This window comes from Scyliorhinus canicula, chromosome 6 (genome assembly GCF_902713615.1).
Source record: "Scyliorhinus canicula chromosome 6, sScyCan1.1, whole genome shotgun sequence".
NCBI classification, from domain to species: Eukaryota; Metazoa; Chordata; class Chondrichthyes; order Carcharhiniformes; family Scyliorhinidae; genus Scyliorhinus; species Scyliorhinus canicula.
Window position 1 is genome coordinate 210,661,733 of NC_052151.1, and position 18,693 is coordinate 210,680,425.

The 18,693-nt window shown below is 44.0% G+C and overlaps 1 protein-coding gene across 1 annotated transcript; it reads right to left on the minus strand.

Moving 5' to 3' along the window:
- Window positions 1–11,242: 11,242 nt before the first annotated feature.
- LOC119968008 (probable G-protein coupled receptor 139) lies at window positions 11,243–13,793 on the minus strand. The gene is made up of 2 exons (XM_038801110.1): window positions 13,727–13,793; window positions 11,243–12,177 (listed from the first exon to the last, which is right to left on the minus strand). The coding sequence occupies exons 1-2, from the start codon at window positions 13,791–13,793 to the stop codon at window positions 11,243–11,245; spliced, it is 1,002 nt and encodes a 333-aa protein (XP_038657038.1).
- Window positions 13,794–18,693: the final 4,900 nt, after the last annotated feature.

Genomic DNA, 18,693 nt, shown 5'->3' on the forward strand with positions numbered 1-18,693 from the left:
GACAATAAGCAATTTTCATTTTTCATTTTCATATTGCTGGATCGCAGGTGGAAGTGATGCCTACAGTGGTTTATAAGCCAGTGGAAAATCAAACAACTGAAGTGTTGAAGAACGAGTATCCTGGGATTTTTCCGGATTGTATAGTAACAAGGTTGCAAAGTCACAGTTTCAGACAAGAGGAGAAATCAGAGAATGAAGGTAAAGTTGAAGTGCCATTATCAGAATCGATTTTTAATCAGATGTTCAAATAAGAGCAAGAACAAGTGCAGGATGAGGCGGATGTTTTTTGTTCAGAAAAATTGGCGGAGTAACAACAGAAAGTTTTAGAAATAAAATGGATGTATTCGAATCGTACACAGAAGAGGAATCTGCGTGTATACAGGAATGTTATTACCGTAACAATAATGTCTTAATGATAAAATAGAAACCTTCAGATATGCAGGTGGATGAAATGTGGGCCGAAGTTCTTCAAGTGCTATTGCTGGTAGGGTAGAGAAAGGAGATGTTGCGAGTAGCACTTGAGGTACCAGTGGGACGTCATTTGGGAGTAAGAAAAACTCAAGCTGAAATCCAAAAACATTGTTATTAGCCTGGACTACATACAGATGTAGTTAAATTTTGTCGATCAATTCACACATGTCAACTGATAGGGAAACTCAAGCAGTGATAAAACCGGCGCCCCTAATACCCATTCCAGCATTTGAGGAACTTTTTACAAGGGTCTTAATTGATTGCGTAGGACCGCTTCCTAAAACAAAAAGTGGGAATCAATATCTTTTGACTATAATGGGTGTGTCTACTAGGTTTCCAGATGCCATTCCAGTACGAAATAGCACAGCTAAATGGATTGTGGAGGAGTTACTTCAATTCTTTAATAGATATGAACTACCCACAGAAATTCAATCGGATCAAGGATCGGATTCTACTTCAAAGTTATTCAAAGAAGTTATGGATAGCTCAGGAATAAATCAACTTAAATCAACTGTGTACCATCCAGAATCACAGTGCGCATTAGAAAGGTGGCATCAGACACGAAGACAATGTTGAGGGCTTATTGTCAAGATTATTCAGAGGATTGAGATAAAGGAATTCCATTCATACTGTTTGCAATGAGGGATGCACCGAATGAGTCAACCAATTTCAGTCCTTTTGAACTAATTTTTGGTCATGAGTTAAGAGGACCACTTAAATTTATTCAGGGAAAATTGGTGAGTGAGACAACTGAACTTACATTATTGGATTACGTGTCAAATTTTAGGGTACGATTAAGTTGAACAGGTGAATTGGTGAGACAGCATTTTAAAAAATGCACAACATGTGATGAAACGGGTAGTGGACAAGAAATCCAAAGTTTGTAGTTTTTCCAGTGGAGATCAAGTTTTAATAATGTTACCAGTGGTATGTGAACCTTTAAAAGCAAGGTTTTGTGGATCTCATCAAATGGAAAGGAAATTAAATGAGGTGAACCATGTGGAAAAAAGGCAGATAGAAGGACAAATTACCGAGTGTGTCATGTAAATATGCTTAAAAGGTACTTTGAAAGCTAAAGCATGAGATTTTAATGATTCTAGCAAACTGACGAACCAAATCCAGATGACTTTGATTTTGACATACCTCAAATTAAATTGGGAAACGAGGATGTTCTTAAAAATTGGGATAAATTGTTGAGGTACCTTCCAGACGAAAAACAGGCTGACCTGAAAGCGTTATAGATGTCACATGAACAAGTTTGCGGAGATACGTTGGAAGCACTAAAGTGGCTATCCATGATGTAGATGTGGGAAATGCTGTTCCAATTAAACAACATCCATATGGACTTAACCATTTCAAACTGGGACAGGTTAACAAGGAAATTGAGAGTATGCTTACAATTGGCATAATTGAAGTGGGTTGTAGCCAATGGAGCTCACCCATAGTGATGGTACCTAAACTAGATGGTAACCAACGGTTGTGTGTGGACTATATAAAAGTTAATGCAGTTACAAGAATGGACTCTTATCCAATCCCACGTTTGGAGGATTGCATTGAGAAAGTGGGACAATCAGCTTATATTTCCAAACTGGATTTGCTTAAAGGTTACTGGCAGGTGCCTTTATCCGAAAGGGCCAAGGGGATTGCAACTTTTGTGACTCCAGATGATATATACCAATTCAAAGTTATGCCATTTTGCTTGAAAAACGCCCAGCCACATTTCAACGGTTAAATAACAGAGTTGTTTCAGTATTACCCAATTGTGTGGTATAAATCGACGATCTGGTAATTTTCAGCCAGACATGGAAAGAACATTTAAAATATCTGATGGAGCTATTTGATCGACTTCAGGAGGCGGGTTTAGAGATGAACCTCGCCGAAAGTGAATTTGGAAAAGCCCAAGTCACTTTCTTGGGCCATACAATCGGCTGGGTCGAATGGACCCACTGGATGTGAAAACAAAAGTTATTGGGGAGTTCCCAATACCATCGACACAAATGGAAATAATGCGATTTCTTGGCATGAGTGGATTCTATTGGAAATTTGTGCCACATTTTAGCAGTGTGGTTGCTCCACTGACCGACTTGCTAAAGAAGGGTAGCATATTTAAGTGGACAGCGGAGTGTCAACAGGCTTTTGATTGCCTGAAGGCTCTATTAACCACTACTCCTGTGTTAGCCATTACAAATTATACCAAACCATTCAAAGTGGCTGTTGATGTGAGAGATATGGGCGGACGTGCAGTGCAATTGGTTATTTTTCAAATAAACTGAATTCTGACCAGAAAAAGTTTTCAACGATTGAGAAGGAGACTTTGAGTTTGGTGCTGGCTTTGCAACATTTTTACATTTATGTGACCAGCAATCCGTCTGACACAACTATATATACTGATCAAAATCTATTGATGTTTTTGGAGCGTTTTTGGAAAACAATGCAAGACTGTTTTGATGGAGTTTACTGTAACAGTCATTTCATTCAAAAATAATATGTAGCAGAACGAGAAAACATGATAGCCAATGCTTTGTCACGAATGTTATGACAAGAAGCAGGTTCGGTGCAGGAAGAAGAACTAAAATGGACAAGGTTATTATTAAATGTATGCGTGTTTTATTTTTTGAAAAAAAAAGTATATTCACTGTCAATGTTACTTAAAGGATAGTGAAAAGGTGAAATAAGAAACCATCTTGAAGTTGATGGTTTATTTTCGTTCTAGGGGGAGGTGTCATGTGAGAGAACCTTTAAGGTCTGGGTGCTTATGAAATTGCTGTAGTGGATGTACCTTTAAGAAATGGGTGTTTATCGACTAGCTGCAGTGATGTCATAGAGTGGGTGGAGCTCGGCTGTCTGTCTGCTTTTCCTTTCGCTTTGGACTGTCTCCTGCAGGGTGTGTTTAATTTAGTTTCGAGAGCTGGATAGCTACAGGAAAAGCAAGCAGCTGCGCAAGACTCTCTCTGGAATCTAAAGACTTTCTCCATATCATATGTGTAATTTTATATCTATCATCGATTATTGTCACAAGTAGGCTTCAATTAAGTTACTGTGAAAAGCCCCTAGTCGCCACATTCCGGTGTCTGCTCAGAGAGGCCGGTATGGTAATTCAATGTGATAACTGCTGTCAGTAGAGAATTCCACCCTGATCTCTGTGTTAAAAAGGTATTTTGTCTTCTGGATGTTGCAGGGAAAGGTTAAGGGTTACTTATAGAATTTTTTATCTGTGGGATGATTGGTGTTGATAGTTGTTCAAATGTTTACTGTGGGTTTATAAAGTGTTCACTGATTTCATAAACAAACAGTGTTTTAATTTAAAAGTAATTTAACTCTGTTGCACCACCCCTCTAAAGTAGGCCCGTGTGCTCCCGATAACCACAATCTATTGAATGTGGTGGGTCAGGTGAACACCATGATACACTTTGGGGTTCTCTAAACCCTGGCCCATAACAGTATACAATGTCCCCAACAACCCCCTCACAGCGGTCCCAGTCCCTTCTTTCCCATTAAGGCCTTTATTGTTCTGGCATATCTAGAAACTGATCTTTTAACTCCACCTTACTCTCACTGACGCCGGACACACCACCCCAGACCGGACTCCTTTGCAGAAAAACACACCTTCACCTTGTTAAAGGCCGCACGTCTCATTGTCAGTTAATGTACAGGTTCTTCCTATCCCTCTGCAGTATTCCTCCTATGTCTGGAAACAATGAAAGCGGATAATCACTGTACATGGCAGCTCAGTTAGCTGTGGCTTCTGCCGGAGTGCCCAATGGGTCCTCACCATCTCCGGAGAAGTAAACACCTCATCCCACGCCCCCACCCCCGACCCGCCACAACAACCAGCCGAGAGACCATCTCCGAGTAGTATTCGGTTAGCATCGAGCCCTCCACTCTCTCCAGCAGTCCGGCCATCCTGAGGTTCTATCGCCTCGACCTGTTCTTCAGATCTTCCACTGTTGCCCTCAGGCCCTCAGTCCAAAGATGTGCGGGTTAGGTGGATTGGCCATGCTAAATTGCCCGTAGTGTCCTAATAGTAAGGTTAATGGGGGTTGTTGGGTGACTGGTATAGGGTGGATATATGGGCTCAGGTGGGGTGATCATTGCTCGGCACAACATCGAGGGCCGAAGGGCCTGTTCTGTGCTGTACTGTTCTATGTTCTATGTTCTATATATGAATGATCTGGAAGAAGGAACTGAGGGTATTGTTGCAAAGTTTGAAGATGATTCAAAGATACGGAGAGGGACAGGTTGTTGATGAAGCAGAGCTTTTGTATTCTTCCGTACAATTGACTACACCCCCACCCACCCACACACACACACACACCACCGCGATTTAGTTTGAAGCCTTATCTACAGCCCTAGTTATATGATTCCCCAGGAATCTTCAGAAGGACGTGTACAAGTCTGGGGACTGGGCAAAGAAGTGGAAGAGTGAATACAATATAGAAATGTGTGATGTGCACATTGTTCAGAACAATAGAAGCATCGACTGTTTTCTAAATGGCTTCTGCAATCAGAAGCACACTGGGACTTGGGCGTCCGAGTTCAAAATTCTCTTAAGATTGACATGCAGGTTCAGATGGCAGTTAGGAAGGCAAATGCAATGTTAGCCTTCATGCCACTCGGGCTAGAATACAAGAGCAGTGATGTTCTATTGAGGCTATTTAGCCATGGTCAGACCCCAACTGGAGTATTGTGAGCAGTATCGGACCCGGATCTAAGGCTGTGCTGGCCTTGGAGAGGGTCCGGATGAGGATCACAAGAATGATCCCCGGAATGAAGGACTTGTTATATGAGGAGCAGTTTTGGATTCCGGGTCTGTACTCGATGCAGTTTGGAAGGATGAGGGGCGATCTCATTGAAACTTACAGAAGACTGGGAGGCCGAGATAGAGTGAAGGTGTTGAGAGTTCACAGCTCTATTAAAAGGCCTCACAGCTTCAGAGACCCCAGTTCAATACTGGCGTCTGCTGAGTGTCTGCTTTGAGTTTGCTCTTTCGCCTCGTGTCTGCGTGGGCTTCCTCAGGGTGCTCCGGTTTCCTCCCACGGCCCAAAGATGTGCAGGTTAGATGGATTGTCAATGACAAATTATCCCCGTGTCCAAAAGAATAGGTGGCTTAAAAGGATAGCGTAGAGGCGTGGGCTTGAGTAGGGTCTTATGGCCTAAGATAGCGTATTCAGGTGATTTAATATTCCTCGCCTGGACACACTTCAACAGACGGATGGAGGTCAAGGCGGTAAAAGACGACACATCATAATGGAGAAAGAAAGCCTATCCAGACAAAGTAATATAAGCAAGAGTCAACACAGTTGCAATGTTTTTGTAGCTGTCAGAAATTAGGGGGAAATGCCACACAGGTGGCTAAACAGAAAGATTTTGGCTGGTGGAGGATATTTTTGGGTGCAATCAGATATCCTCAATGGGGGTCAGCCAACATAATCACACAGATGGATCTGAACAGCAAACATCCTAGCAGTGGGACATAAGATCAAGACAGATAAGGGACCTGCAGATTTCAAAGATGCTGAGGAGATAGAAGGCCAGAACACAAATACCCACAGTATGAGTAGTAATGTTGAATATTTTGTTGTTTTCTTGGGAGTGAAAGTAAATAGACATAGGCACTGCATTACTGAAGGACGATCACCTCCATGAGGGAAGAGTTCTCAAACCTTTGAAAGAGGAATGAACGCCTTGGAAGTTAGTAAATGTATCCATTGTTTCAACGGTTTGTCCAGAGTATGATATATTTCGAGCAATTTGTGAATGCTGAGGTTTCTCCAGCTGAAAGTAGTTTCTATTTTTTCCCAGCAGTGCCATAATCTCTTGGGCATATTTGTGATGAGTGTTGGCAGCTTCCTCTTGAGTGTACTAGCGAGTTCGAATCATAGAACCTACGACATGGATCCAGGCCCTTCGGCCGAAACTGGTCCATGACAATCAAAACGTCCATCTAAGCTAACCCTATTTCCCTACATTTGGCCCGGAGCCCTCTTAACCTTTCCTATCCACGTATCTGGCCAAATGCCTTTTAATAGATTCATGGAACCCACAGCACGGAGACATGCCCTCCAAAACATTAATATCATTAGGATCCGAACACAGACGAAGGTGGAGAGAGAGAGAAAACAAGAGAAAGGGATAAAATAGCAAGAGGAGAGAGATAAATATAAGGGAGCGATGTAGCGGTGAGTAACTGAGAGGTGTGGAGTGATAAATAGAGCTATAGACGTTATTGGGAGAAGGGGAAGAAATGTGAGAAGAGAGAGTTGCGAGACAGAGACAGAGGCAAGGCAGAGGAGAAAGCTGAGTGAATTTGGAAAGGATAGGGAGCAGTGCAGGATGATGGAGGGGGGGGGGGGGTGGGTGGAAGAGATGGGAATTCGTCAGCAATGAGTAAACGAGAAATACAGTCAATTGCAAAGGTAGAACTGAAGAGGGACGGATACAAATTGAAAGGAAAAGTGTGATCGAGGCAGATTGAGAGAGGAGTCAGAGGAGAGAAAGAGAGGGAGTAAACAGGGAGGGGGAGGAGAGAAATGAAGGGAGAGAAAACAGAACAGAGAACTAGAGAAAGAGAATCGAGATATGGGCAGACGGACAGAGGTGAAGAATCAGAGAAAATAAAGATATACGAGAAAGAGAAAGAGAGAACATGTGTTTTAAAAAGCACAGTAAGAAGTCTTACAACACCAGGTTATAGTCCAACAGGTTTGATTCAAACACGAGCTTTCGGAACGCAGCTCCTTCCTCAGGTGAAAAGCAGGCAGTGAAACCTGAAGGTAAGACGAGTGGAAATGTGGCTGCATGGAAAACAGATGGAAAGAATCGTGTGGAATGTGAGACACAAAATGGACAGGTGAGAAAGAGATGGGAAGTGAATGGTAGCGGGAGAATGAACGCGTCAGAGAGATACACAAGTGTCAGAGATAATGGGAGACAGGAAGAGAGAGAGATAGGAGGTACAGACGGTTTTAGTTGAAAACAGCGAATATTGATTGGACTAATTTCCTGCAGTAAACCATTTTAAGACTCCTCAGGAAAATTATAAACAGTATAATCTTTATACCGATTGTAAGGACGTGTTATGGTGGAGAGAAGGATGTTATGATGCTCACTATATGACAGCAAGGAAGGGGTTGAGGTTGTTGCAGATGGAATCCCAGGGCTTGTCTGTCAAACTGCTGCAGGAATGCCCTCCAATGGTGGAGCGATTAGTGATGAAGATATGGGGAGGCATAATGGCAATGCACAGATATACTGGATGGTTGTCAGGACTCGGAAGGGTACAGAGAGTGTGAGACTTGTGGTGAGCAGCGGAGGTTAGAAAGATACAGAAAGAGTGGAGAGGCTAGAGGAGGGCCTACAGATAAAGGAAGATTTAAAAGGGTTGCAGGAGGTTATGCAGATTCAGGGAGAGTGGTAGGGCCTTGACGACTTTACAGATACAGGGAGAGTTGGAGGAGTTGGAAGATATCACAGAGATAGAAGTGGTTGGGACGACGCTAAAAATAAGATAGGATATTTAGGGATCCAGCAGTTGGCAGAGACGAGGAAATTGTCGGGAATGCAGTCGGTTACAAAGGAATGGAGTGTGATAGCATCAGGAGGAGATGGCAAATAAATGTAGGATTATAGGTGCTGGACGGTGTTGCGGAGGTAGGCAGGGCTGTGGGGACTAGAGGAGCTCATACAACTTGAAAGAATTATATGGTCTGGAAGACCTTCCAACGCCATTTATTTCTGTAGGACTCGGGAACGTGAAAGAGATAGGGAGGATTTACGCACAGCGTAATTGGAAATGTATTCCAGGGGGAGGCATGGGGACGGTGCACAGCCAACAACAAAGGCTCAGGGAAACCATTACCTCTCATTGCCCATCACTCCCAGCCCCGGATCTCTCACCTCCCACTTGGACTGCGGACCTTACCACGCAGCCAGGTCCTGCCGCTGATATGGGGGGGGGGGGGGGGGGCTGCGTTAGGAGGTGGGCAGCAAAGATATTCGAGATTTACAAGGGGCAAAGCTTTGATTCTAGTTTCTTGAGCATTGGTGACGGAGTGCCATGAGAAAACTGCGCAACCAATCAGTATTATCTTCTCTTTCTGTACAAATTGTTTGATGCGTCCTTACAGGTATTCTTGTGAAAGGTCCTGATGACAAAAAACTTCCGCTGTCTTTATTTGTTTAGTAATACTCCAGATCTACCCCAGCACTAACAAATCAATTGACTAATTCAGTCCATAGATTGGGGACTCAGAAAAAGAACTCTCACCAGGGAAGTGGAATTGAGAACATTGTTGTGTCTGCGGGCAGACACATCCTGGGACCCAAATGCACTACATACGAAATGATGGAGAGAAATGACCAGTGAGATAGTTGATGCATTGCTGTTAATTTTACAAAATCCCTTAAATGAGGGGAAGTTTCCATTAGATTGGAAGATAAAAAATATAACGCCTCTATTCAGAAATGTCGGGACACAGAAGACAGGAAACTGCAGATCAGGTAACTCAAAAGAAATCAGAGGGAACAGATTCTAAACTATTGTTTAATATGTTATCGCATGGCACATAGAAATAATCGAGACAGTCAGGCACCATCAGTACGGTTTTGTGAAAGAGAAATCGCATTTAAACAGCTTATTGCTTCTTTTATGGAACAATGTGCTGTGGATAGAGAGGAACTGTACTGCACTGAGATTCTTGGAAGGAATTTGATGAGGTGTTCTTTAAAGGTTATTGTGGAATATAGAAACTCATGACGAAGTAACCTTTCATCGTGGATAGAAGATTGATTGCCCAACAGGAAATAGAGATTTTACATAAATGGATCATTTTCTGATTGGCAGAATGTGACTGGTAATGTGCACAGGGATCAGCGCTGGTAATTTTTAGAGTTTCTTTTGACGGACTTGGATGAAGGGACTGAAGGTACTTTTGTGAAATTTGCTAACCACAGAAATGTAGGTAAGGAAGTAATTTCAGAAGAGGACATAAGGAGGCTGCAGACAGTCATGGTTGGGTAAAGTGAGTGGGCAAAGTTCTGGCAGATGGGTGCAATGTGGAAGAAAAACAGTTTTCCATTTTTAAAGACAAATAAAAATTAAGCCATCTAATTGGTCAGAGATTGCAGAACACTGAGATGCGGAGGGAGCTGTGTGTCCTAGTGCATGAATCACAAAAGATTAGTATATGTGTACAGGAAGTTATGAGGAATGTAACAGAATGCGATTGCCTGTTGGGAGGCAGTTGTTTCCAAAAGCCAGGATGTTATACTCCACTTGCGGAAGGCATCGGTGAGACTGACTTTGGAGTGCACGGTATATGGCTCCGTATTTCACGAAAAATGAAAATTCATTAGATGCAGTTCAGGGAAGCTTTACTGGACTAATAACAGGAATGAGTGGGTGTCTGATGAGGAAAGCTTTGAGTTGTTAGGTTTCTACCCATTAGAGTTTAGAAGAGTAAGAGCCGCCTTGATCAAATCTTTTTAAGATCCAGAGGTTTGTTGACAGAGTGGATATAGAGAGGACGTTTCCTCTTGTCAGAGAATTTGGATCTCGGGTTACTGTTTAAATCTAAGGTGTAGCTCATTTGGATTTGAGTCTTTCAACTCTCATCCTCTAAATGCAATAGAGGTGGTCTTTTAAGGCTGAGCTGGATACATCCTTGATTTTCAAGGGGAATGGCAAGAATGTAGGGTCAGGTTCAAATCAGTTGATCCATGATTCACTGGAAGGATGGAACAGTCCGACTCACTTATTTTCAAACATTGGCCTCTAGTTGCAGATTCTCCCACAAGAGGAAACATCCTTTCCAAATCCACCCAGTAAATACCCCTCAGGATCTTAAAATATTCCATCAAGTCGTCCTTCAGTCTTTGAAACTCTACTGGATGCAAACCTAACTTCGCCCAGTTTTCCTCATCAGACAATTCGCCCAGTCCTTTTTTTCTGCCAGTGAAATGTCTCCAAACTGTTTCTGATGCATTTGCATCGTCCCTCAGATAATGAGACCAATGCCATCCAGCCCAGAGGTGTCCTGCATGACTGGGAGGGACAGGCAGAGGGAGGGAGAGAGGGAGGGAGAAATGGACGGAGGGACAGACGGAGGGTGGAATGGGCAGAAAGAGGGAGGGGCGGAAGGATGAATAGATGGACGGACAGACGGGTGGGAAGAAGGACGGAGACAAAAAAATTAAAGTAATATTTTGCCCAAGCAAGCTTTATTCAGTTTCACACTTTTGTCTTTGTACGAACGATTTTTCTTGGATGTTGAGAAGGTATCAGGAGATGGGAATGGAGCCAGAGGAGGAGTTGGGGAGACCGTGTTCGCTGTTTTACCTCCTGTCCGTTTGGGGAGTTTTCTGATTATCCTCCTGGCCCCATTATGCACACTATCCCAAAGATCATCTCTCATCCTTTGTTTCTGCTTCCTCGCCCCCCTGGATACTCCTGTTAACGTATAACCGCGAATCCACATGTCATCTGTCGCCATCGTCCCTCTGCCCTCTGCTGTCTGTGACTCCTGCTGCAGGGTTACCGCAGGTGATCTGAAATCTTCCTTTGTGTTTGGACCACTGCTCAACACTGTGTCAGATCACTTTGGCTCCTTTATTTCAGGTCCCCTGAGTGTCTGACTTCCTCCGGACTCACTGCTGCTCGGTGTTTGACATACCTGCTGCTAATCTACTGATCCTCTGTCACTCTGTTCCTCTTCCCCTGAACACACTTTGATGTTTTTAATCCTACTGACCTTTTCTTTTAGTCCTTCAGCAGTCACCTCTTGCTCCACAACTCTGGATCTTTGAGCTGCTTTCCATTTTTGTCTTTATTAATTAATTTAATAATTGATGCAAACGGATATTTCACCGCCTTCTTCAAACCCTCTCTGAATTTGGACTGAGTTGTCACATAAATAAATGTGTTTGTGCAGCAACTTAAATTCCGCAGCATATAAGCGATGTTCTCAAAGGTATAAAAATCATCGTCATCTAATCCGCTTGCTGCATCAAAAATATATAAAATGTACACCAACCACAGGAGTATGAAGCTGCCGGATATGCTGAAAAGTAAAACAATAGACTTCTTTCTGCTCTCCATCTCTGGGTCATGGTGATTCTCTGTCTTGCTCTGACCCCTCAGTGTTTTACGAACTCGACTGGTCACTAAAATGTGATTGACTGTCAGAGCATTAAGCAACAGAATTAACCCGAATGGTATCAATGGGGTTAGTATCTTCTCAAACTTTCTAAAACCAATCCATCTCGGGTCAGTAAAATAGCTTGGTTTGTTAGAACAGTAGAATGGTACATTGTAGACGATATACTTGGGTTTAAATCTGAAATAGATGGGAATATTTTTTAAACAGAGCAAAATGCCGGTTGATGCCAGTATCACCGCCGCTGTTCTCTTGCTGCAATATTTCGATTTCAGCTTCAGCCAGCAAATGGCGACAAATCGATCAAAAGTGAAAGCGACGGTAAACCAAACAGAACAGTCTAGGGCCGCACGGTTCAGGACATGGATAACACTGCACACAGGGGTGATTCTGAGGAGACTTATTGGAAAATAATAACTATTGATTCGGTTGAAAATAACCTCAGTGATAATGACCAGTAGATCCGCCATCGCCATTGCCACCAAGTATCGAGTGGTGCAGGTGGAGAGGCCAATATTTCCATGGGACAGGATCACGATTGCGACTCCGTTAACTGTATGGAAAGGGAAGCAAACTTCGTGACAAAAAACTCATTTTCTGAGTATACACAGCGTGGAATTTGATATTCAATAATGGTGAGTTATAAATGTCAGAGGTTAACAAATTTCAACCATGATTTCAGTTGGCATTCAAATTCACCTTTAAATCCCTCCCTCGACTCGGACACCAACCCCCAGATCAGTGGCAGTTCATCAGACAGAGAGATGACATTCATCTCGGATCATTGAGAGTGACAGTGGTACGTGGTAACAGATGCATTAGTTATTACACTTCGAAAGAAGTACGCCTGCAAACCTATCGCTGTAAATGTAAATGTTTTCAAAGCACCGGAGTTCATTGCTGCTGGTTCACAAGAAGACAGACTGAATTATTTTTACGGACCTGCAATTAAAGTCACTCAACGTGCTTCCCATCACAATACAAATTGTTGAGAATGTGACACACGGACACATCGTCTGTCTGAACAAAATAACAGAACGATGAGGCGAGAATTAACGGGAAATATGCGCCTTGCATAGAGAAGGCTGATGTGAGAGCTAATGGTGGTCTTTACAATTCCAAAGAGGTTTGAGAATGGAAATATGGAGAGGTTACCTGAGACTCTGTGCATGTGTCCAATTCTGAATTACAGAAATATGAGGCTAAAATCCACATAAATCCGCAAAATTGATCAAGAGAGAATGTTTTATTCGGAAAGTGGTGAGAATGTGGATATGCTACTGATTGGGGTAGTTGGGATGAAAAACATTTCAGAAGAAGCAAAGTTTTTACTTGTGTGAGAATGGAATGGAGGTCAGAGGAGCTCGGATCGATCCTGAAGACACATTGAAACCATTTCCGGACGTATTTCCCTGCTGTGAAACCTGTAACTTGAGTTTTAATTAATTATAGTTATCAGTGTTTTTTTTGTGATATTCTGATTGATTATTTATAAAAAGACTGCACATAACCCAATGCGCTCAACACTACCTTTCGGAACGACATTGATCAGGACCAGAAAGTGCTGTAATTAACTCTACTTGGAGTAAGTGTAAGACGGTGTCAAGCACTGAATACAATTGTACAATGTCAGATATCCAATGAAACGCATATCATTGTTTTCATGCGCTGAGTCCAAGTTAGTAATCTGGGTGAAATTTTAGATTGACAAAAACTGATACAGAATAAGACACATGCACTGTGGTTTGGTGATCCGCTACATTTAGTCACCTCATTCAGTAGAATTCTACAGCGACAGGGAACCTACTAATGCCTTCTTCTCATAGCTACGATGTTCTTCTCATTGGTTTCCTGCTTCGCTATTTGATTCAACGGGACATAACATTACACTGAATGCAACAATTGTAACCTGGAGCAGTAGATGCAGCAGAATATAACCACACGGAGAATTCCCAAAATGTATTGCATTCATATTATTGAAGTGCGAGTGTATAACTGTAATAATTCGACCAAAGTTACCATAATAAGAATTCATCCACAGAATAATAGCACAAGCACCGCATACACGGGCTTAATTAACAAAATGTGTCTGTGGTACTTACCTGGCACACCAACAATTGCAAGAATTGGATAAAATATTTTTCTGACCCATTGAATTGGTCGATGCATTTTTGCGCCAATTCAATCTGTCCCTTCCAGCAGTCGACTGTGTTCTGTATTAAAGTCTGGGTGATATATTCCCTTTGCTCTAACTTTATACACTCCAGGATCTCCATGGAGATACTGACATTGCAAAATTATTCAAATTGTTTTTTTTCTGAAAAGTTTAACACACAGATTACGACATCTGTGACAATTCTCTGTTGAGGTAATGTACGTTGAGGCATCGGGATTTAATTGAACCACATTATTCCTCATTGACTAGACACATTCTAATAATTGGAAGGTGTGTTAAACAGCGATGGGAATTTCCAGTAAACATCATGACTTCCATCGCTTGATCTCATACTGTCTCAGAGATTTTTCATATAAATTTAAAATTCATATAAATATAAAGTTAATGCTCCCAAATTGTTTTCAATTAAGGGGAAATGTAGCCTGGCCTATCCCTGCACCTTTGTGTTTTGAGGGTGAGATCCACGCAGATACCTGGAGAACGTATACTGTTTCAGAGGTGGCATTCATTCTGATTGACCATTCTGTAATTAAATCCCTAACATCAGAGTCTCTTTTCAGACACTCTGTATTCGGAAATGTGGCTGTTCTATTTACCTGGCCCAATTCATTTCAATTATTATTTGAATGGAAACAAATGACATCATGTTTGTAACTCTGCTGTTGGCCATTCTGTCCATTTGTCAATGTCGGCTCCCTGCAAAACCAACTCAGCTCAACTCACTTTCCAACCTCCTCATCGCTGTTTTCTGAAATGTTGCTTTTTCAATTTAATTCTGATTGAATATGGCTTCGCCACATTCTCAGGCCGTTCATTTTAGATTCTAACCATGCGCCTTGTAAAGCCACCAGAGAAGGAGTGTAACAACGGTTCAGCAAACTTATTCCGGAGATCACTGTTTTAGGGAGACAGGTTGGGCAACCTCGGCCTCTATTCTCTCGAGTTTCGAAGAATCGGAGGTAACAGCATTGAAACCAAAAGAGTCCTTAGATCAAAGGACAGGGTAGATGCAGGTACGACGTTTCCCAAGTTTGTTGAGTCGAGGGGCACAATTTCACAATATAATGAATGGCACATTGGAACAAGGTGAGTCGGAATTTCTTCACATAGAAGACTGTTAATCTTTGAAACTTGTCTCCCCCCCCCCCCCCCCCCACCCAAGAGGGCTGTGGAAGATCACTAACTGAGTATGGATAACGTAGACATTCATACATTTCAGACTGACAATAACGTTAGGGTATTCTCATGGTCTTCCCACACATTAGCTTCTCAGTGTGCCCCGCATCTCTCTCTCTCTCCAGCCCCCACCCTTCCAACATACACATAATGGCCTGGGCCCCACGCTGCAAGGCTCTGTGCTTCTTTTTTTCCCTCTAAAATTAGGGTACCCAATTATTTTTTTTGCAAAGAATGGGCAATTGAGTGTGGCCAATCTACCCACCCTTTGGCTTTGTGGTGATGAGACCCATGCAGACGCGGGGTACGGGAAGAATGTGCAAACTCCACACGGAGAGTGACCCGAGGCCCGGGTTGAACCCGAATCCATAGCGTTGTGAGGCAGCACAGCTAATCCTGCTCCACAGTGCCGCCACCGCTGTGTGTTTAATTGAAGGTCCGCCGTTGCTCCATGGGAGACACACTATCCAATTTCTATGGGTCCACCTTTGGCAGTTTGCACACTGTCCAATATCACTGGTTCCATCCTCCCCGGGATACACACTGTCTGATCTCACTGACTCCATCCTCCCCGGGTTACACACTGTCTGATCTCACTGGCTCCATCCTCCCCGGGTTACACACTATCTGATCACACTGGCTCCATTCTTCTCGGGTTACACACTGTCTGATCACACTGGCTCCATTCTTCCCGGGTTACACACTGTCCGATCTCACTGGCTCCATCCTCCCCGGGTTACACACTGTCTGATCTCACTGACTCCATCCTCCCCGGGTTACACACTGTCTGATCTCACTGACTCCATCCTCCCCGGGTTACACGCTGTCTGATCTCACTGACTCCATCCTCCCCGGGTTACACACTGTCTGATCTCACTGACTCCATCCTCCCCGGGTTACACACTGTCTGATCTCACTGACTCCATCCTCCCCGGGTTACACACTGTCTGATCTCACTGGCTCCATTCTTCCCGGGTTACACACTGTCTGATCTCACTGACTCCATCCTCCCCGGGTTACACACTGTCTGATCTCACTGACTCCATCCTCCCCGGGTTACACACTGTCTGATCTCACTGGCTCCATCCTCCCCGGGTTACACACTGTCTGATCTCACTGGCTCCATTCTTCCCGGGTTACACACTGTCTGGTCTCACTGGCTCCATCCTCCCCGGGTTACACACTGTCTGATCTCACTGGCTCCATCCTCCCCCGGTTACACACAGTCTGATCTCACTGGCCCCATCCTCCCCGGGTTACACACTGTCTGATCTCACTGACTCCATCCTCCCGGGTTACACACTGTCTGATCTCACTGGCTCCATTCTTCCCGGGTTACACACTGTCTGATCTCACTGGCTCCATCCTCCCCGGGTTACACACTGTCTGATCTCACTGGCTCCATCCTCCCCGGGTTACACACTGTCTGATCTCACTGGCTACATCCTTCCCGGGTTACACACTGTCCGATCTCACTGGCTCCATCCTCCCCTTGTTACACGCTGTCTGATCTCACTGACTCCATCCTCCCCGGGTTACACACTGTCTGATCTCACTGGCTCCAACCTCCCCGGATTACACACTGTCTGATCTCACTGGCTCCATCCACCCCGGGTTACACACTGTCTGATCTCACTGGCTCCATCCTACCCCGGGTTACACACAGTCTGATCTCACTGACTCCATCTTCCCTGGGTTACACACTGTCTGATCTCAGTGGCTCCCTCCTCCCCGGGTTACACACTGTCTGATCTCACTGGTAGCCATCTAAGATGGACACTGGGCTACAAAATGGAGGGGCAGCAGGGTAGCATGGTGGTTAGCATAAATGCTTCACAGCTCCAGGGTCCCAGGTTCGATTCCCGGCTGGGTCACTGTCTGTGTGGAGTCTGCACGTCCTCCCCCTGTGTGCGTGGGTTTCCTCCGGGTGCTCCGGTTTCCTCCCACAGTCCAAAGATGTGCGGGTTAGGTGGATTGGCCATGCTAAATTGCCCGTCGTGTCCTAATAAAAAGTAAGGTCAAGGGGGGGTTGTTGGGTTACGTGGGTTTGAGTAGGGTGATCATGGCTCGGCACAACATTGAGGGCCGAAGGACCTGTTCTGTGCTGTACTGTTCTATGTTCTAACTGCTAAGGCTACAGGGAAAAACAGTCTTAGCAAGGACAAGCAGTTTGCAGAAGACTAATTAGCATTCTGCACGTACAGAAACCAGTTTGTGGCCAGGTGCAGAGTATCAGCCAAAGGTGTAAATGGCAACAAGATCTACATAGTAATGAGGTGATCCAGATCCAGACCCCACACAATAGAAACATTTAAGTATGAATTGATACTTTTGAGTAGACGCCCAGACAGAATGGCACCATAGTATCCAACACAAAGAACCATAGGTACCGCCCCACCCATCGAGAAGCGACCCTCAGATTGGGGGGGTTTGGAAGATATCGATTGGGAAAAGGCCCAATCGATACATGGCAGGTAAAAGACCGCCCCGAAGGGGCACGGACTTTGGGGGATCTATAAAAGTAGACCCCGCACATGGTTCGGTCTGTTGCTTCCAGACTCCGGCCCAGACTTGTTACATCGCATCCTGACTCCAGTTTCAGCACCGGCCGTTGAGCATCAGCCATCGAACTGTAAGTGCCACCACAACCATCGCTACGTGATCCAGACTTTGCTAGACCCTGACGACTTTAAATACCTGAGAGTTGCAGACCAAGAACGGGACGAAGGCCTTGCTCCCTGACCTTGCCTGTTCCTGTCTAGATAAGTATTTTAGTTGTTTAGTATTAGAAGTAAGTTAGTCTTTTTAGCGTATGCATGTGTATTTATTATATTTGTTATAATAAACACAATCGTTTGGACTTACTAATCGGTGTACAGATTTATTACTTTGAACCTGACCTTGATGTACTTGTGAGGCATCTAAATACGGCACCTTGCGACTCCTGAGCATAATCACATACACAGGGCCATAGTAGTGTTAAGCACACGGCCTTTAAACGGAGGCGTGTTAATACACTCCAGTAAAACGAGCAACATTTAGTGGCGACATCCTGATGGGACGCGGTTACAAGTGGCACCCCCACTCCGTCGAGGACCCAGAAATTTGAATTAGAAATCTGAGTAAAGAAAAAGCAAAATCACAAGTAATCAAGGTGTTCAAACGAATAAAGATAATTCGGAAGTGTGTTTTGTGCATGCGTACTAACAGAGTTGTAAGGAAAACCTGAGAGCTTTTGTTGCGACGAACTATCGGGAGTTTTGTGAACGGAACATAGCGTAAGCCTTACCTGTCTCGTAAAACATAACCTCAACACCCCCTGTTCCAAATTTAAGTGAGTAAGAGAAAATGGCCATGCAGGCAATGGAACGCCTCATGAACCCAGAACGGTTTGTGGTCGCAGCGACCAGCAGTAGCCGAGTAGGTCAGTGTCCCGTGTGGGAGCTGGAACTCCGCAAGTATCTGCAAGGAAAGGGATGGCCCCTTTGGAAAGAATTCTGTATGAATGAGGAGACAGGTCCCGGAAGTATAGGACATACGTGGTGGGAGAACCTCTCTCAAATTCATAAGATAAACCTCAGTAAAGCACGCAAGCCGATGGCAATCGTGTCCTGTTTGGCACAGTTGCGAGGCACAGAGGAGGTCGTTCAGACGCTCCGGGCAGAATTAGAAGAGAGAAATAGGATAAGCAAAGTTGATGTCAGGGACATCGAGAAA

Excerpts from the sequence above, each read along its gene's own strand:
- LOC119968008 (XM_038801110.1), bottom strand. The coding sequence starts at position 13,793 with ATGCATCGACCAATTCAATGGGTCAGAAAAATATTTTATCCAATTCTT. Across the intron at positions 12,178-13,726 it reads TGCAATTGTTGGTGTGCCAG|TTAACGGAGTCGCAATCGTG; the intron begins GTAAGTACCACA and ends CTTTCCATACAG.